Here is a 20,901-nt window from a genome sequence, read left to right as displayed (position 1 = left end):
AGATGCATAAATCTTACAAACCAACAAGTTATGTTGCTCAGTTAAATTTTAATAAATTTTCAACATAAAAGTGTGGGTCAATTATTATTCAACCCGTAGGTTTAATATTTTGTGGAATAACCCTTGTTTGCAATTACAGCTAATAATCGTCTTTTATAAGACCTGATCAGGCCGGCACAGGTCTCTGGAGTTATCTTGGCCCACTCCTCCATGCAGATCTTCTCCAAGTTATCTAGGTTCTTTGGGTGTCTCATGTGGACTTTAATCTTGAGCTCCTTCCACAAGTTTTCAATTGGGTTAAGGTCATGAGACTGATTAGGCCACTGCAACACCTTGATTTTTTTCCCTCTTGAACCAGGCCTTGGTTTTCTTGGCTGTGTGCTTTGGGTCGTTGTCTTGTTGGAAGATGAAATGACGACCCATCTTAAGATCCTTGATGGAGGAGCGGAGGTTCTTGGCCAAAATCTCCAGGTAGGCCGTGCTATCCATCTTCCCATGGATGCGGACCAGATGGCCAGGCCCCTTGGCTGAGAAACAGCCCCACAGCATGATGCTGCCACCACCATGCTTGACTGTAGGGATGGTATTCTTGGGGTCGTATGCAGTGCCATCCAGTCTCCAAACGTCACGTGTGTGGTTGGCAACAAAGATCTCGATCTTGGTCTCATCAGACCAGAGAACCTTGAACCAGTCTGTCTCAGAGTCCTCCAAGTGATCATGAGCAAACTGTAGACGAGCCTTGACATGACGCTTTGAAAGTAAAGGTACCTTACGGGCTCGTCTGGAACGGAGACCATTGCGGTGGAGTACGTTACTTATGGTATTGACTGAAACCAATGTCCCCACTGCCATGAGATCTTCCCGGAGCTCCTTCCTTGTTGTCCTTGGGTTAGCCTTGACTCTTCGGACAAGCCTGGCCTCGGCACGGGTGGAAACTTTCAAAGGCTGTCCAGGCCGTGGAAGGCTAACAGTAGTTCCATAAGCCTTCCACTTCCGGATGATGCTCCCAACAGTGGAGACAGGTAGGCCCAACTCCTTGGAAAGGGTTTTGTACCCCTTGCCAGCCTTGTGACCCTCCACGATCTTGTCTCTGATGGCCTTGGAATGCTCCTTTGTCTTTCCCATGTTGACCAAGTATGAGTGCTGTTCACAAGTTTGGGGAGGGTCTTAATTAGTCAGAAAAGGCTGGAAAAAGAGATAATTAATCCAAACATGTGAAGCTCATTGTTCTTTGTGCCTGAAATACTTCTTAATACTTTAGGAGAACCAAACAGAATTCTGGTGGTTTGAGGGGTTGAATAATAAATGACCCTCCTGAATAAACTTTTCACAAGTTAAAAAAAAAATAAAAAAAAGAAATAACATTCTTTTTTGCTGCAGTGCATTTCACACTTCCAGGCTGATCTACAGTCCAAATGTCACAATGCCAAGTTAATTCCGAATGTGTAGGCACTGTATATATAATATTTTAAAATACTTTATTATAATATACCGTATTTTCTTCATCGTTCCTTATGGGAGACCCAGACCATGGGTGTATAGCTTCTGCCTCCGGAGGACACACAAAGTACTACACTAAAAAGTGTAGCTCCTCCCTCCGAGCATATACACCCCCTGGATAACCAAATCTAGCCAGTTCAATGCTTTGTGTTCAGGAGGCACACATCCACACATGCATTCTCATATGATTTTTGATTTTAAAGAGTTGGAAGAAAAGCGGGTCCAAGCTGGACTCCCGGCATGTCCCTTCTCACCCCACTGTGTCGGCGGTGTTGTTAAGGTTGATTTCAAGGCTGGAGCCTTTCATGCCGCGCTCCTTCACCATCCCTCGGGCTCTGGCTTGAAGTGGGAGCCAGCACGGTTCTCACTGCTTTGCAGGAGACCGGTCTCCATCCGCAGCCCTTTCAGGACCCTGCCGGACGGAGCACTCATCCCTCAGGGACCTGGCCCTGCGTCTCATAAGCTAAGTATTTGAGACGTTATTGAGGGGTCCCTTGTACATTTATTGTGGGGAGAGTGTGTTATTTAACTTTGCTGTGATTTCCGGCCGGTTCTCTGGTTTTCACCTGAGAACCGCGCCGAGGGTGCCTGCTCGCCGGCCGCATTGTAAAATTTAGGCCCCGGCTTCGGCTGCGGCCTACTTTCGTTTTCACTGCCCCTGCCCCTGCATGTCAGTCATGCAGAGGGACAGTGCGGCGCCGCCCACCGGACGTTCAGCCCAGGGGAGGACACTCCTCTCTGAGGAGATGTTTCCCTCCCCTGGATATCTCCTTGGCCCTCCGGTTCCCGCTCTTGGACTAGGCCCCGCCCCCCCTCCTCCCTCCGGCGCCATTTTATCAGTGTTCTCACACTGATCGGCGCTGGCTGCTGCATCTCTGCAACCTGTCTGGGGGTCCGAGCTGTGGAATCCGGAGGGCACACAAAACGGTCTGGTAAGCCACAACCTCTGGTTGTGGACTTTATTATACACTCTCTGGGGATCATTCTGAAGGAGTGTGTTCTTTACTGCAGAGCCTCCACCTCAGCAGCATGTCTCACACTAGGAGCAAGGCTGTACTCAATATGCACTGCATGTAAGCTCGTACTGCATGAACCGAGCACATATCCATATTGTGATGCCTGCTCTAACATGGTGCTGCCTCAGCCTGGAGTCTCCCCAGTGGTCCCTCCGGCTGCTCCGGCCCCGGTGGCTGAACCCCCGGTTTGGGTAGAATCGTTTTCTAAGGCTATCTCCAAGTCCTTTGCCGACTCCATGGGAGAGTTGTCCCGGACTCTGCTGAGCATGCATCAGCCCCCTTCTCAGCGTGCCTCTGCTGCTTCGGCTCGCTCTGCAGAGCTCACAGAGGATTCTTCATCTGCTCCCAGACCCCGTCCTCCTAAAAGGAGACGCAGGGTCCCCTCTCCTTCCTCGTCCCGCGGCTCCAATTCACGAGCCGACTCACAGGACGAGGAGGATGTCTTTACTGGGGGCTCGGACGCTACCTCCATGTGCACCATTGATCTGACCGAGGGTGATACGGATGTTAGTGATTTGATTGCGTCCATTAATTCTGTACTGGACCTCAATCCGCCAGTATCAGAGGAGCAACCCTCTCTGGCAGAAAAGCACCAATTTACCTTGCCTAAGAGAACAAGGAGTGTGTTCTTTAACCACTCCAGTTTTCAAGCCACTGTGTCCAAGCCCAGAGCCTGTCCTGACAAACGCTTCCCAAAGCGTGGTTCTGATGACCGTTTTCCTTTTCCACCAGAGGTGGTCAAGGAGTGGGCTCACTCACCAAAGGTAGACCCTCCGGTGTCTAGACTCTCAGCCCGGACAGTTGTATCTGTAGCTGATGGCACCTCCCTTAAGGATCCCACTGACCGCCAGGTTGACCTCCTGGCCAAGTCTGTCTATGAGGCGTCAGGGGCCTCGTTCTCCCCATCCTTTGCAGCGGTGTGGGCTCTCAAAGCCATCTCTGCTTCCCTAGAGGAGATGCATTCCCTCACTAGGGACTCTATGCCTGAATTGGTTGCCCTAACTTCCCAGGCTTCAGCCTTTTCAGCCTACGCCATGTCTGCCATGCTGGAGGCTTCTCACCGCACTGCGGTGGCCTCCGCTAATTCCCTCGCTATCCGCAGGATTTTGTGGCTGCGAGAGTGGAAGGCAGATGCTTCTTCAAAGAAGTACCTTGCTGGGCTCCCATTTGCCAGGTCCAGGCTGTTCGGTGAACAACTGGATGAAATTATTAAGGAGGCTACTGGCGGGAAGAGTACTTCCTTGCCACAGACTAAACCCAGGAAACCTGTCCAGGGCAGGAACCAGTCGAGGTTTCGTTCCTTTCGTTCCTCTAACTGGGCGGCCTCTAAGCCCTCGGCCTCGTCCACTAACTCAGCCAAGGACCAGAAGCCCACCTGGCGCAAGAAGCCGCGTCCACAAAGGTCCGCAGGAGCTGCTGGCACCAAGGCAGCCTCCTCTTGACTATCTGGCCGAGCCAGCAACGTCCTTGGTCGGTGGCAGGCTCTCCCACTTTGGCGACGTGTGGTTTCAACACGTCTCCGATCAGTGGGTGCGGGATATCATCTCCCACGGCTACAGGATAGAGTTCTCTTCCAGCCCGCCAAACAGATTTTTTCTGTCAACTCCCCCCTGCTCCAAGGCCGCCGCCTTCTCTCAGGCCGTGGCATCCTTACAGGCCAACGGAGTAATTGTACCGGTTCCCGCCAGGGAACGGTTCAGAGGTTTTTACTCAAATCTCTTCCTAGTCCCCAAAAAGGACGGTTCCTTCCGGCCCATCCTGGATCTCAAGCTTCTCAACAAGCATGTTCAGGTGCGGCATTTTCGCATGGAGTCTCTGCGATCGGTCATTGCCTCAATGACCCAAGGAGATTTCCTGGCATCCATCGACATCAGAGATGCCTATCTGCACGTGCCAATTGCAGTTTCACACCAGCGTTGGCTACGTTTTGCAATCGGAGAGGAACATTTCCAATTCGTGGCTCTCCCCTTCGGGTTAGCCACGGCCCCTCGAGTATTCACCAAGGTCATGGCAGCAGTGGTTGCGGTTCTGCACCTCCAGGGGTTGGCAGTGATTCCTTACCTGGACGACCTTCTTGTCAAGGCTTCATCCAGTGCAGACTGTCAGCGGAGTGTCTCGCTCACTCTCGCCACTCTTGTTCAATTCGGGTGGCTTGTCAATCTGCCCAAATCCACTCTGACCCCGACCCAAAAACTTACGTACCTAGGGATGCAATTCGAGACTCTGCCGGCACTTGTGAAGCTGCCCTTAGTCAAACAGCAGTCCCTCCATCTGGCGGTGCGCTCTCTGTTGAGGCCCCGCCGTCATTCTATCAGGCACCTCATGCAGGTGCTGGGTCAGATGGTGGCGTCAATGGAAGCGGTTCCCTTTGCCCAGTTCCATCTGCGCCCTCTGCAGCTGGACATTCTCCGCTGTTGGGACAAGCGGACTTCTTCCTTGCACAAGTTGGTGGCTCTGTCACCACAGACCAAGAGCTCTCTTCAGTGGTGGCTTAGGCCCTTCTCTCTGTCTCAGGGACACTCCTTCCTGATCCCGTCCTGGGTGATTCTCACCACGGATGCCAGTCTATCCGGCTGGGGAGCAGTATTTCTCCACCACCGAGCACAGGGCACTTGGACTCCGTCCGAGTCAGTCCTCTCGATCAATGTGCTGGAGATCAGAGCTGTGCTTCTAGCTCTCGTAGCCTTTCACCACCTGTTGGCGGGCAAGCACATTCGAGTCCAGTCAGACAACGCGACAGCAGTTGCCTACATCAATCACCAGGGCGGGACTTGCAGCCGCCTGGCAATGTTGGAGGTTCAACGCATCCTTCAGTGGACGGAGGACGCCAAGTCCACCATATCCGCAGTCCACATCCCAGGCGTAGAAAACTGGGAGGCAGATTATCTCAGCCGTCAAACCGTGGACAGCGGCGAGTGGGCTCTGCATCCGGCAGTGTTCCGGTCGATCTGCCGCAAGTGGGGCACTCCGGAAGTGGATCTAATGGCATCCCGGCACAACAACAAGGTCCCGGTTTACGTGGCTCACTCCCACGATCCTCAGGCCTTTGCAGCGGACGCGCTAGTTCAGGATTGGTCCCAGTTCCGTCTGTCTTACGTGTTTCCCCCTCTAGCTCTCTTGCCCAGAGTCCTGCGCAAGATCAGAATGGAGGGCCGTCGGGTCATACTCATTGCTCCAGACTGGCCCAGGCGAGCTTGGTACCCAGACCTGCTCCGTCTGTCCGTAGAGGTGCCGTGGCATCTCCCGGACCGCCCAGACCTTCTCTCACAAGGTCCGTTTTTCCGCCAGAATTCTGCGGCTCTCAGATTGACGGCATGGCTCTTGAGTCCTGGATCCTGACGGCTTCCGGCATTCCTCCCGAAATCATCTCCACTATGACTCAGGCTCGGAAGTCTTCCTCAGCCAAGATTTACCACAGGACTTGGAGAATTTTCCTGTCCTGGTGTCGTTCTTCCGGGCATGCCCCTTGGCCTTTTTCCTTGCCGACCATCCTGTCCTTTCTACAGTCTGGTCTGCAGCTAGGACTATCCCTCAATTCCCTTAAGGGACAGGTCTCGGCGCTGTCAGTGTTGTTCCAGCGGCGTATCGCTCGGCTGGCTCAGGTGCGCACCTTCATGCAGGGCGCATCTCACATCATTCCACCTTACCGGCGGCCTTTGGATCCCTGGGACCTTAATCTGGTCCTCACGGCCTTACAGAAACCCCCCTTTGAGCCTCTTAGGGAGGTTTCTTTGTTTCGACTTTCACAGAAGGTCGTTTTTCTGGTGGCCATAACTTCTCTCAGGAGAGTCTCTGATTTGGCTGCGCTCTCTTCGGAGTCACCTTTTTTGGTTTTTCACCAAGACAAGGTGGTTCTCCGTCCGACTCCGGACTTTCTCCCTAAGGTGGTGTCTCCTTTCCACCTTAACCAGGACATTTCATTGCCTTCCTTTTGTCCTGCTCCTGTACATCGCTTTGAGAAAGCGTTGCATACTTTACATCTGGTGCGGGCGCTCCGGATCTATGTGTCACGCACCGCTGTTCTTAGGCGGTGCACCTCTCTTTTTGTGCTGACCACAGGTCAGCGCAAGGGTCTCTCTGCTTCTAAACCAACCCTAGCTCGTTGGATTAGGTCGGCCATATCCGATGCCTACCAATGTTCTCAGGTGCCTCCCCCGCCGGGGATTAAGGCGCACTCGACCAGAGCTGTCGGTGCCTCTTGGGCTTTCAGGCACCAGGCTACGGCTCAGCAGGTCTGTCAGGCTGCCACTTGGTCTAGTCTGCACACCTTTTCGAAGCACTATCAAGTGCATGCTCATGCTTCGGCGGATGCGAGCTTGGGCAGACGCATCCTTCAGGCGGCTGTCGCCCATTTGTGAAGTTAGGTTTTGCCTACTTCTCAGTTTTCTGTTTATTTCCCACCCATGGACTGCTTTGAGACGTCCCATGGTCTGGGTCTCCCATAAGGAACGATGAAGAAAAATAGAATTTTGTTTACTTACCGTAAATTCTTTTTCTTATAGTTCCGATATGGGAGACCCAGCACCCTCCCTGTTGCCTGTTGGCAGTTTTCTTGTTCCGTGTGTTTTCACCGGCTGTTGTTGTAGACAGAGGTTCCGGTTGTTCCGGGTTTTGCTCTGTCTCTACTTGTGGGTGGATGTCCTCCTTCAGCTTTTGCACTAAACTGGCTAGATTTGGTTATCCAGGGGGTGTATATGCTCGGAGGGAGAAGCTACACTTTTTAGTGTAGTACTTTGTGTGTCCTCCGGAGGCAGAAGCTATACACCCATGGTCTGGGTCTCCCATGTCGGAACTATAAGAAAAAGAATTTACGGTAAGTAAACAAAATTCTCTTTTTTCGCTTTATAAGATGCAAAATTTGGGGGAAAGTAGGCGGTGCGTCTTATAAGCCGAATATATGGGGGGGGTATATATATATATGTACACTGCAGGGTCCAGGGGAATGCTGCGGGCTGCAGCCTTTGATCTCCTGCTCATATAATATGCACAGCCGCTGTCCATCTCCAATGGTGCTGAAATCACACGCAGTGATGGGCTGGGGGAGCAGTGCATATTATATGAGCCTTCGCCCCCTGTGATTGCACATGCCCCCCCCCCCGTGTTAGATTTGGCCCCCAGGCTGCTGCTCATTCTAAAATAAAAAATCTTTACTTACTTACCCCCTCCAGCGTTTCTCCCCGGTGTCCCTGCTTCCACTGTGATCAGGCACGCAGAGATCTCAGTCTGCTGTGCCGATCACATGACCGCACTGAGAACCAGGAAGTAAGGAACAGAAGCACGGAGGGATACAGGAGGGAGATCAGCGCTGGAGGAGGTAAGGAAAGAGTGTTTTATTTTACTATGGGCAGCACTATGGGGGCGATATCTAACATCCCTATGGATTGCATACATTCCCCTGTGCTGCCTATGGCCCGCTATGGATTGCATACATTCCCCTGTGCTGCCTATGGCCCCCTATGAATTGCACACGTTCCCATGTGCTGCCTATGGCCCCCTATGGATTGCATACATTCCCCTGTGCTGTCTATGGTCCCCTATGGATTGCACACGTTCCCCTGTGTTAGATAACGCCCCCATGCTGCTGCCCATGGCCCCTATATAGATCGCACAAGTCCCCCTGTGTTAGATATCGCCCCCATAGTGCTGCCCATGGCCCCTATATAGATCGCAGGCCATAGGCAGCACAGGGGAATGTATGCAATCCATAGGGGGCCATAGGCAGCACAGGGGAACGTGTGCCATCACAAGGGGGCTATATTCAATATAAGGGGGCCATATCCAGATTAAGGGGGTTAATTTTAGGATGGGGGGCTATGAGGGACATATACCCTATATGATTTGTTAGAGGGACACTGGCATTATAAGATGGACCCCATTTAACATTAAAAAAAAAAATTCTCTTTCCTTTTCCAAATTTGGGGGTGCGTCTTATAATCAGGTGCGTCTTATAAAGCGAAAAATATGGTATATAATTTTTTTAAACTTTCTTGTTATATTACACACACACTTATTTTGTTATCATATAATATATATACACACACACACATATATGTATGTGTGTGTATATATTATATGATAAAAAAATAAGTATGTGTAATATAACATAAGTGTTTAAAAAAAATTATCATTGTGTATGTGTGTGTATATATATGTATGTGTATATATATATATATATATATATATATATATATATATATATATATATATATATATATATATATATATATATATATATATATATATGTGTATGTATATATATGTATATCATTTTATTTTTATTTTGTGCCTTTGTGCTCCCTTTCTATTTCTTATTTTTCTTCTTATTTTTCTCCCTGACAGCTGTATGAGGGCTCATTTATTTTTGGGCGAAATGTAAGCCCTGAATGACACCGTACACTTTACAATTTAATGTACTGAAAAAGAAAAACAATATTTTAGGACACTCACTGTGCGGTATAACTAGTCAAGTCAGTATGATAGACCAATTATGAGGGGTTTTTTGTTTTTTACTGTTTGCTTTTTAGATTTTAGTGATTTTAGTAGAGATTGTCACAATTTTCTGAGAACCAGAACTTTTTTTTTTTTCTTCCTCTTGAACCTTGTCATGTACTTCGGTGACGCGCTCCACTGCTGGATTTTTTGGTTCAGATGTGGGGGCGTTCTCACAATCATACATACAGTTAGGTCCAGAAATATTTGGATAGTGACACAAGTTTTGTTATTTTAGCTGTTTACAAAAACATGTACAGAAATACAATTATATATATAATATGGGCTGAAAGTGCACACTCCCAGCTGCAATATGAGAGTTTTCACATCCAAATCGGAGAAAGGGTTTAGGAATCATAGCTCTGTAATGCATAGCCTCCTCTTTTTCAAGGGACCAAAAGTAATTGGACAAGGGACTCTAAGGGCTGCAATTAACTCTGAAGGCGTCTCCCTCATTAACCTGTAATCAATGAAGTAGTTAAAAGGTCTGGGGTTGATTACAGGTGTGTGGTTTTGCATTTGGAAGCTGTTGCTGTGACCAGACAACATGCGGTCTAAGGAACTCTCAATTGAGGTGAAGCAGAACATCCTGAGGCTGAAAAAAAGAAAAAATCCATCAGAGAGATAGCAGACATGCTTGGAGTAGCAAAATCAACAGTCGGGTACATTCTGAGAAAAAAGGAATTGACTGGTGAGCTTGGGAACTCAAAAAGGCCTGGGCGTCCATGGAAGACAACAGTGGTGGATGATCGCCGCATACTTTCTTTGGTGAAGAAGAACCCGTTCACAACATCAATTGAAGTCCAGAACACTCTCAGTGAAGTAGGTGCATCTGTCTCTAAGTCAACAGTAAAGAGAAGACTCCATGAAAGTAAATACAAAGGGTTCACATCTAGATGCAAACCATTCATCAATTCCAAAAATAGACAGGCCAGAGTTAAATTTGCTGAAAAACACCTCATGAAGCCAGCTCAGTTCTGGAAAAGTATTCTATGGACAGATGAGACCAAGATCAACCTGTACCAGAATGATGGGAAGAAAAAGGTTTGGAGAAGAAAGGGAACGGCACATGATCCAAGGCACACCACATCCTCTGTAAAACATGGTGGAGGCAACGTGATGGCATGGGCATGCATGGCTTTCAATGGCACTGGGTCACTTGTGTTTATTGATGACATAACAGCAGACAAGAGTAGTCGGATGAATTCTGAAGTGTACCGGGATATACTTTCAGCCCAGATTCAGCCAAATGCCGGAAAGTTGATCGGACGGCGCTTCATAGTACAGATGGACAATGACCCCAAGCATACAGCCAAAGCTACCCAGGAGTTCATGAGTGCAAAAAAGTGGAACATTCTGCAATGGCCAAGTCAATCACCAGATCTTAACCCAATTGAGCATGCATTTCACTTGCTCAAATCCAGACTTAAGACGGAAAGACCCACAAACAAGCAAGACCTGAAGGCTGCGGCTGTAAAGGCCTGGCAAAGCATTAAGAAGGAGGAAACCCAGCGTTTGGTGATGTCCATGGGTTCCAGACTTAAGGCAGTGATTGCCTCCAAAGGATTCGCAACAAAATATTGAAAATAAAAAATTTTTTTTTGGGTTTGGTTTATTTGTCCAATTACTTTTGACCTCCTAAAATGTGGAGTGTTTGTAAAGAAATGTGTACAATTCCTACAATTTCTATCAGATATTTTTGTTCAAACCTTCAAATTAAACGTTACAATCTGCACTTGAATTCTGTTGTAGAGATTTCATCTCAAATCCAATGTGGTGGCATGCAGAGCCCAACTCGCGAAAATTGTGTCACTGTCCAAATATTTCTGGACCTAACTGTATATATCAATGTCTTGTCATTAGAGCTGTGTGTGATGGGGGCTGACTGCTCATTTCACTACCTAGGCCATTCCCTTTCACTGTCTATGCCTCTGCCAATAATGAAGGGGGCTGGCTTAGCTATTGAAGTCAGCGGCCAGACAGCCCTATTTCATGGCCTGCAGGCAGTGGGAGCACAAACGGGGCGTGGTGCTAAATCAGTTATCAGGGGGATAGCTGTGATGATAGAAGTATATTGGTAAGTTCTATAACTTCCTATTTTCTGCACACTTATGTAATGTTTGGTTACATTGCTGTGTCCTGTTTGGCAGCTTTATTTTGTGAATTTCACTTCTTAACCTCTTCTTCTCTAATTGTGTTTCCTCTTCTGCTTTACTCTTAATAGGGTTTTTCTTGGTAAGTCTCTACTTGAAACCCGATCAGTAAAATACTAAAAATGTAACTAAACTTTAATAAGTTGGGTTTTTTTTAGCTTCTTAAAGTGCACCAATCACCAGGATTTTCGTATATAACCTAAAGCCAGTGCTATACTGGCACTATCAGGCTGATTCTATACATACCTTTTAGTTGTTAGCTCGGATGTTTAGGTTTTGAAACCCAAGAAAGTAAAGTTTATAAAATCGGCAGCTTCTTGAGTGACAGCAGCTGAGGATCAGATAATATCTGGGGAGGTATTCATAGTTATCCCCTCCCCCTGTTAGAATTAGCATAAGTATTATACAAACGATTCACTTTTTCCCATGCAGAACCTGTGCTGAGGTGATACCCATGTGACCAGAAGGGGCAGGGCCTCAGCCAACAAAGCGGATACCACGAAGCAACATCTTTCTGTTGGCTGAGGCCCCGCCCCTTCAGGCTTTGTCTCTGACTGTTTCCATTCACTGACAGCAAGCAGAATATCGAGCACTGTCTTGCCCATGTCTCACCCCGACGTGATCCTTATCCATTTTCTTGCTGCAGGCTGCGTCCTCCAGACTCAGACCAGCGGAACCTCGTGTGGAAGACGTTTCAGAGTCTGCTCCTAACATACGGCCGCCTGCGACATGAAGACCAAAGCTTCGCTGTAGAGGTAAATGTCCTTAAACTTTGTATTTCAGGTTTTAAAGCTGTATGATTTGCAATTGGGGGTCAGATCTGCAGAACCCAATTATTTTTGGAAACTGAACACACCTAGACATGCAGTGTAAAGCATGGGGGACTAAAAGCAGTTGAAGGCTTAAACTACATTAGACTTGCTTTACATGTTTTTTTCTTTAGGTAGAATACCTCTTTAGTATCTTTAGCAACTTTATAACTGTATTAGAGATATTCTGGACACAGAGGGGTAGTGCCTATAGACGAGCATAGCCGTGCAGAACACTAGAGGCCATTGTGAGCTAGAATAAAAGTGTTTTATGATTCAAATTGCTTAATATCCGCAGAGAACTCCAAAGAATGTGTGAACTTTCAGAAAGAAAATTAGTCATGCTCTAGTGGACTTTTCAGTATCATAGTAAACTCCTACAGAGACCCAAAGGAGTAGTACCGGGTTGGGAAACAGGGCTGCTTTCCTCAAAGAAAGGCACCACACCGATCCACCTGGGGATTTGTCCTTTGGAAGTTATTTGGTGCTAAGCTGCTATACCACATACAAACCAAATCACAAAAAGGATCAGGAGACAAAAAGTATAGATATAATAAATCTTTATTGAGAAAAATACAAATTAAAAAGAGATGGGTGTAATGACAGAAAAGGTGCACTAGATGGCATACCAAACCAGCAGAAAGCAGTGCATGTGCTTGATTGTTAGAAAGCCCATGTAACAAGCCTCATAAGTAAAAGGTAAATCACAGAGAAATATATGTCAAGATATGACAAGATATATACTATGTGCATCAGCAACATAAAGTGCATAAATGAGGCAAAGAAGTCATGGTTAAAGAAAGTAATAACACTTACTTACAAACTGGAATGGCGCCAAGTCCCATCCGACGCGCGTTTCAGCAATAGCCTTCGTCAGGCAACCCCCCCTGACGAAGGCTATTGCTGAAACGCGCGTCGGATGGGACTTGGCGCCATTCCAGCTTGTAAGTAAGTGTTATTACTTTCTTTAACCATGACTTCTTTGCCTCATTTATGCACTTTATGTTGCTGATGCACATGGTATATATCTTGTCGTATCTTGACATATATTTCTCTGTGATTTACCTTTTACTTATGAGGCTTGTTACATGGGCTTTCTAACAATCAAGCACATGCACTGCTTTCTGCTGGTTTGGTATGCCATCTAGTGCACCTTTTCTGTCATTACACCCATCTCTTTTTAATTTGTATTTTTCTCAATAAAGATTTATTATATCTATACTTTTTGTCTCCTGATCCTTTTTGTGATTTGGTTTTCATGCTTCTATGGATCAGTTTATCCATTTGATTTCTATGAATAGTGGGTGGTGGGACTTTCTCTTATGATAAGAGTCCACTTTATGATATTATTCCCACAATATTCATGATCTTTCCAAGGCTGATTTTTGGTGTTTAATACCACATACAACCTGTGCACAGAGGTGGCGCTGTTTTTTAGGAAAAAGCCATGTTTTTTCCAATCCTGTGCATCCCACTGAAATTGCATGGTCAGAATACAATGTATCCAGTGCATGACTCCACAGTACAATGTGCAGAGGTTTCTTAAAGGGATTATTCATTTTAGACCTTCTCCTTCTGTTACAAAGGCCCCTAACTGACCACAGGATATTGCATTGCTTTTTTTAAACAAGAAAACCCTTTTAACTCTGCTACATCTGTACCTACTACATCAGCGTCTTCTGTCTTACCCCTCCCAGGCCGTGGAGCGTCTGATACACCCGAAGCTTTGTGAGCAATGTATCGAGTTCCTGGAGAAGCAGATTGTGCAGTACATTAATGGCAGCAATGAGCGAGGTGGCGAGGAGGTCCTGCATGCCTTCATCCTGGTCAACACCAAACTTCTGGCACTTTTCTCCAGGTAGGATCTGTGGCTTTTTTTGCTTTGAATATGGTGTCTGAGAAAGTTCTGCACAGTGTCAAAGGGGTGTAATGGTTTCCGGCACATCTATCAGTGAAGGTGCAAACCTAGCGTGTGTGATTGGCGGGTGGAGCTGGATCCGTGTTGCACAGTGGCTTCTATTGGCAATCACAAGCTCACCCCTGGAATTAAGTGCAAATAACTGGAGCAATTAAGTAGGCTGCTGTGCTAATCAGTGACGATCCAACCCCCGGAAACCTCCATAAATCAGCAAATTGGAGCACTATTATCCCTGTTAGACTGGAACAGCTCATGCTCAACTATAGCTCCATTCATTCTTCATGGGACTGCTGAGCTCTGCTTTCTCCTTTCTCTGACAGCCTTATAACCAATTAATGCAGCAGTGCACTTACATTGAAAATGCATGCCTAAGTGGCTGTATAGTTCTTTATGAAAATTCAATCTCACTCTCTGCTCACCTAACTGGATTGTCTGATCCTCAGTGTCCCTCCTCACTGCTGCAGAAATCTCAGTACAAGTTGCAACTGTCAGTCTAGCTGGGTGGGCAGAGACTGACTACACTTGGACTCATGAGCTCTCTCAATTTTAACTCAATTCCTAAAATACTAATTTTCTTTATCGTTCCTTATGGGAGACCCAAACCATGGGTGTATAGCTACTGCCTCCGGAGGACACACAAAGTACTACACTCAAACGTGTAGCTCCTCCCTCCGGCTATATACACCCCCTGGATGACAATCTACCCAGTTCATTGCTTTGTGTTTCAGGAGGTCACACACACTTGCATTCTCTGATATTTTTTTTTTTTCATTTTTAAAGATTTGGAAGAAAAGCGGGTCCAGTCTGGACTCCCGGCATGTCCCTTCACGCTCCACTCTGCGGGGTGCTGTTAAGGTTGATTTTAATAAGGCTGCAGCCTTCACATGCCGAGCTCCTTCGCATCCTCTGTCGAGGCTCTGTTTGAAGTGGGAGCCATCACGGTCCTCTCTGCTTGCAGGAGGCCGGCTTCATCCGCAGCCCTGTCTGGTCCCTGCTGGAAGGAGCGTTTACCCCCAGGGACATGGCCCTGCGTCTTAAGAGCTAAGTATTGAGACGTTTTTCAGGGGTCCCGGGTACTTTTATGTGGGGGACAGTATGTGTTGTAACTTTACTGTAAATTTCGGCCGGTTCTGGGAGTTTCCTCTGAGAACCGCGCCGAAGGTGCCTGCTGCTCGGCCACGTTTTGAAATCTAGGCCCCGGCTTCAGTTTGGGCCTAGTTTCGGTTTCGGCTCCCTGCATGTTTTGCATACGGCGCCGCCCACCGCACGGCCAGCAGAGGGGAGGACGCTCCTCTCTGGAGAGATGTGCCCTCCCCTGTACCTCGTCCTGTATCTCTCTGCCCTCCGTTTTTCCCGCTCCTGGGCTTATACACGCCCCCCTTCCTCCTCCCAGCGCCATTTTCTCAGCGTTCTTACACTGGACGGCGCTGGGAGCTGCAGCTGTTGCTGTTTTGGGAAAGCTGTCGCTTCAGGAGCTGTGGAATCCGGAGGGCACACAGAGAGTGGTGTGGTAAGCCACAACCTCTGGTTGTGGGCTTTTTATATACACTTTCAGGCATTCTACAGGAGTGTTTATTGCTGCAGAGCCCCTCCATCAGCAGCATGTCTGTCACCCGGAGCAGGGCTGCAAACATGTATGCTTTTTGCACTGCATGTAAGCGCATTCTGCCAGAGCCGAGCACATTCCCACATTGTGATGCCTGTGCTAATATGTTTGTGTCTCAGCCTGGAGCCTCCTCAGGGGTCTCCTCGGCTGCTCCGGCCCCGGTGGCTGAACCCCCGGCTTGGGTAGCATCTTTTTCACAAGCTACTTCCCAGTCTTTTGCCGACTCCATGGGGCAGCTGTCCCGGACACTGCTGTCCATGCATCAGCCCCCCTCTCAGGGTGTCTCTGCTGCTCAGAGCTCTGCGGAGCCCTCAGAGCATGTTCTAGGACCCCGTCCTCCTAAACGGAGACGCAGGGACCCTTCTCCTCCCTCGTCCCACGGCTCTGATCCACGTGTCGACGTGCAGGGCGAGGGGGATTCGTTTACTGTGGGCTCAGACGCTACTTCTATGTACCCCATTGATTTGTCTGAGGGTGATGCGGATGTTAGTGACTTGATTGCGTCCATTAACTCCGTACTGAACCTCAACCCACCAGAGTCAGAGGAACAAACCTCTCTGGTAGAGGTACACCAGTTTACCTCTCCTAAGAAAGCTAAAAGTATGTTTTTTAACCACTCCAGCTTTCAGACCACTGTTAGCAAGCCCAGGGCCTGTCCTGACAAACGCTTTCCAAAGCGTAGTTCAGATGACCGTTTTCCTTTTCCACCAGAGGTGGTTAAGGAATGGGCCCAGTCCCCAAAGGTAGACCCTCCGGTGTCCAGAATCTCAGCCCGCACAGTCGTAGCTGTGGCTGATGGCACTTCTCTTAAAAATCCCACTGACCGCCAGGTTGACCTTCTGGCCAAGTCTGTATATGAGGCGGCAGGAGCCTCGTTCTCCCCGTCTTTTGCGGCAGTATGGGCTCTTAAGGCAGTCTCTGCCTCTCTGGCGGAGATGCATTCACTCACCAGGGACTCTATTCCTGAGATGGATGCCTTAACTTCTCAAGCTTCGGCTTTTGCATCCTACGCCATGTCTGCCATCCTGGAGGCTTCTCACCGCACGGCGGTGGCCTCCGCTAACTCCCTTGCGATCCGCAGGATCTTGTGGCTTCGAGAGTGGAAAGCAGACGCTTCCTCTAAGAAGTACCTTGCGAGTCTCCCTTTTGCTGGATCCCGGCTGTTTGGAGAACAGCTGGATGACATAATTAAGGAAGCTACTGGCGGAAAGAGTACTTCCTTGCCGCAAACTAAGGCCAAGAAACCGGTCCAGGGCAGGAACCAATCGAATTTTCGTTCCTTTCGTTCCTCTAACTGGTCAGCCTCTAAGCCCTCGACCTCGTCCACTACCGCAGCCAAGGATCGTAAACCCAACTGGCGCGCAAAGCCGCGTCCTCAAAAGGCCGGAGGAGCCGCTGCCACTAAGGCAGCCTCCTCTTGACTATCTGGCTCCGCCAGCAACGTCCTTGGTCGGTGGCAGGCTCTCCCACTTTGGCGACGTGTGGTTTCAACACGTCTCCGATCAGTGGGTGCGGGATATCATCTCCCACGGCTACAGGATAGAATTTTCTTCCAGCCCGCCAAACAGATTTTTTCTGTCCACCCCCCCCCTGCTCCAAAGCCGCCGCCTTCTCTCAGGCCGTGGCATCTCTGCAGGCCAACGGTGTAATTGTTCCGGTTCCCGCCCGGGAACGGTTCAGCGGTTTCTACTCAAACCTCTTTCTAGTCCCCAAAAAGGACGGTTCCTTCCGGCCCATCCTGGATCTCAAGCTTCTCAACAAGCACGTTCAGGTGCGGCACTTTCGCATGGAATCTCTGAGATCGGTCATTGCTTCAATGACCCAAGGAGAGTTTCTGGCATCCATCGACATCAGAGATGCCTATCTGCATGTTCCTATTGCGGTTTCGCACCAGCGTTGGCTACGCTTTGCAATCGGAGAGGAACACTTCCAATTCGTGGCTCTCCCCTTCGGCCTAGCCACGGCCCCTCGAGTATTCACCAAGGTCATGGCAGCAGTGGTTGCGGTCCTGCACCTCCAGGGGTTGGCAGTGATTCCTTACCTGGACGACCTTCTAGTCAAGGCCTCATCCAGTGCAGACTGCCAGCGGAGTGTCTCGCTCACTCTCGCCACTCTAGTCCAGTTCGGGTGGCTCGTCAATTTGCCCAAGTCCACTCTGATTCCAACCCAGAAACTCGAGTACCTAGGGATGCAATTCGAGACTCTGCCTGCACTTGTGAAGCTGCCCTTAGTCAAACAGCAGTCTCTTCGTCTGGCGGTACGCTCTCTGCTGAGGCACCGCCGTCATTCCATCAGACACCTCATGCGGGTGCTGGGTCAGATGGTGGCGTCAATGGAAGCGGTTCCCTTTGCCCAGTTCCATCTGCGTCCCCTGCAGCTGGACATCCTCCGCTGTTGGGACAAGCGGATCTTTTTTCCTTGCACAGGCTGGTGGCTCTGTCGCCACAAACCAGGAGCTCTCTTCAGTGGTGGCTTCAGCCCCTCTCTCTGTCACAGGGACGCTCCTTCCTGACTCCGTCCTGGGTAATCCTCACCACGGATGCCAGTCTCTCCGGTTGGGGAGCAGTATTTCTCCATCACCGAGCACAGGGCACTTGGACTCCGTCCGAATCAGCCCTCTCAATCAATGTGCTGGAGATCAGAGCTGTGTTTCTAGCTCTCCTAGCCTTTCACCACCTGTTGGTGGGCAAGCACATCCGAGTCCAGTCAGACAACGCGACAGCGGTTGCCTACATCAATCACCAGGGCGGAACTCACAGCCGTCTGGCGATGCTGGAGGTTCAACGAATCCTCCAGTGGACGGAGGACTCGAAGTCCACCATATCTGCAGTCCACATCCCAGGCGTAGAAAACTGGGAGGCCTATTATCTCAGCCGTCAAACCGTAGACGGCGGCGAGTGGGCCCTGCATCCGTCAGTGTTCAAATCACTCTGCCGCAAGTGGGGCACTCCAGAGGTAGATCTAATGGCATCCCGGCACAACAACAAGGTTCCGGTTTACGTGGCTCGCTCCCACGATCCTCAAGCCTTCGCAGCAGACGCACTGGTTCAAGATTGGTCTCAGTTCCGTCTGGCCTATGTGTTTCCCCCTCTAGCGCTCTTGCCCAGGGTTCTGCGCAAGATCAGAATGGAGGGCCGTCGAGTCATGCTCATTGCTCCGGACTGGCCCAGGCGAGCGTGGTACCCAGACCTGCTCCGTCTGTCCGTAGAGGTGCCGTGGCGTCTCCCGGACCGCCCAGACCTTCTCTCTCAAGGTCCGTTCTTCCGCCAGAATTCTGCGGCTCTCAGATTGACGGCGTGGCTCTTGAGTCCTGGATCCTGACGGCTTCAGGCATTCCCTCTGAGGTCATCTCCACCATGACTCAGGCTCGGAAGTCTTCCTCGGCCAAGATTTACCACAGGACTTGGAAAATTTTCCTGTCCTGGTGTCGTTCGTCCGGCCATGCCCCTTGGCCGTTCTCGTTGCCGACCATCCTGTCTTTTCTACAGTCCGGTCTACAGCTAGGACTGTCCCTCAATTCCCTTAAGGGACAGGTGTCGGCTCTGTCGGTATTGTTCCAGCGGCGTATCGCCCGACTGGCTCAGGTGCGCACCTTCATGCAGGGCGCATCTCACATCATTCCACCTTACCGGCGGCCCTTGGATACCTGGGACCTTAATCTGGTCCTCACGGCCTTACAGAAACCCCCCTTTGAGCCTCTCAGGGAAGTTCCCTTGTCTAGACTTTCACAGAAAGTTGTTTTTCTAGTAGCCATAACTTCTCTCAGGAGAGTTTCGGATTTGGCTGCGCTCTCTTCAGTATCCCCCTTTTTGGTGTTTCACCAAGACAAGGTGGTTCTTCGTCCGACTCCGGACTTTCTCCCTAAGGTGGTGTCTCCTTTCCACCTTAATCAGGACATTTCATTGCCTTCTCTTTGTCCGGCCCCGGTGCATCGCTTTGAGAAGGCGTTGCACTCCTTAGATTTGGTGCGGGCGCTCCGAATCTATGTGTCACGCACCGCTGTTTTTAGGCGGTGCACATCTCTTTTTGTGCTAACCACTGGTCAGCGCAAGGGTCTCGCTGCTTCTAAACCGACTCTAGCTCGTTGGATCAGGTCGGCTATCTCCGATGCCTACCAGTGTTCTCAGGTGCCTCCCCCGCCGGGGATTAAGGCGCACTCGACCAGAGCTGTCGGTGCCTCCTGGGCTTTCAGACACCAGGCTACGGCTCAGCAGGTCTGTCAGGCTGCCACATGGTCCAGTCTGCACACTTTTTCGAAGCACTACCCGGTACATGCTCATGCTTCGGCAGATGCGAGCTTGGGCAGACGCATTCTTCAGGCGGCTGTCGCCCATTTGTGAAGTTAGGTTTTGCCTACTTCTCAGTTTGGTTTATTTCCCGCCCATGGACTGCTTTGGAACGTCCCATGGTTTGGGTCTCCCATAAGGAACGATAAAGAAAAAGAGAATTTTGTTTACTTACCGTAAATTCTTTTTCTTATAGTTCCGACATGGGAGACCCAGCACCCTCCCTGTTGCCTGTTGGCAGTTTTTTGTTCCGTGTGTTTCACCGGCTGTTGTTAGTAGTCAGAGTTCCGGTTATTCCGAGTTTTACTCTTTCTCTACTTATGGGTGGATGTCCTCCTTCAGCTTTTGCACTGAACTGGGTAGATTGTCATCCAGGGGGTGTATATAGCCGGAGGGAGGAGCTACACGTTTGAGTGTAGTACTTTGTGTGTCCTCCGGAGGCAGTAGCTATACACCCATGGTTTGGGTCTCCCATGTCGGAACTATAAGAAAAAGAATTTACGGTAAGTAAACAAAATTCTCTTTTTAGTCTCCGGATTATACAGCCATATTGCTCCTCAGTGTCCCTTCTCCCTGCTGCTGAAATCACGTACTGCTCTGTACAAGCTGCAACTGTAAGTACGGCTGGTCGGCAGACACTGGATACATTTGGACTCAGGAGCTCTCTCAATTTTTAACTCAACTCCTAAAATACTAATTTCAATCTCAGAATTATACAGCCATATTGCTCCTCAGTGTCCCTCCTCCCTGCTGCTGCTTAAATCATGTACTGCTCTGTACAAGCTACTACGAATGAATGGAGCGGTGTACTTTCTTTGAAATGCATGCCTTAATGACTGTATAATCCTTTATGAAAGTTAAATCTCATTCTCTGTTCACCTAACCGGATTGTCTGCTCCTCAGTGTCCCTCCTCCCAGCTGCAGCAGAAATCTCACACTGCTCAGTACAAGCTGCACCTGTCAAGCCAGCTGGGTGGGCAAACACTGAATACACTTGGACTCATGAGCGCTATCAATTTTTAACTCAATTCCTAAAATACTAATTTTAGTCTCTGGATTATACAGCCGTATTGCTCCTCAGTGTCCCTCCTCCCTGCTGCTGCTTAAATCATGTACTGCTCTGT

General features: G+C 49.2%; 1 protein-coding gene across 1 annotated transcript in view; it reads left to right on the top strand.

Annotated features, from left to right (window-relative positions):
* The window catches only part of HPS1 (HPS1 biogenesis of lysosomal organelles complex 3 subunit 1), an 85,365-nt gene that overhangs the window by 10,152 nt on the left and 54,312 nt on the right, over nt 1-20,901 (top strand). The window contains 2 exon segments of the mRNA XM_075348411.1: nt 11,805-11,913; nt 13,665-13,825. Coding sequence (XP_075204526.1) covers nt 11,805-11,913; nt 13,665-13,825 — 270 coding nt within the window.

This window comes from Anomaloglossus baeobatrachus, chromosome 5 (assembly GCF_048569485.1).
Source record: "Anomaloglossus baeobatrachus isolate aAnoBae1 chromosome 5, aAnoBae1.hap1, whole genome shotgun sequence".
NCBI classification, from domain to species: Eukaryota; Metazoa; Chordata; class Amphibia; order Anura; family Aromobatidae; genus Anomaloglossus; species Anomaloglossus baeobatrachus.
This window is presented reverse-complemented; position numbering and strand designations above follow the sequence as displayed.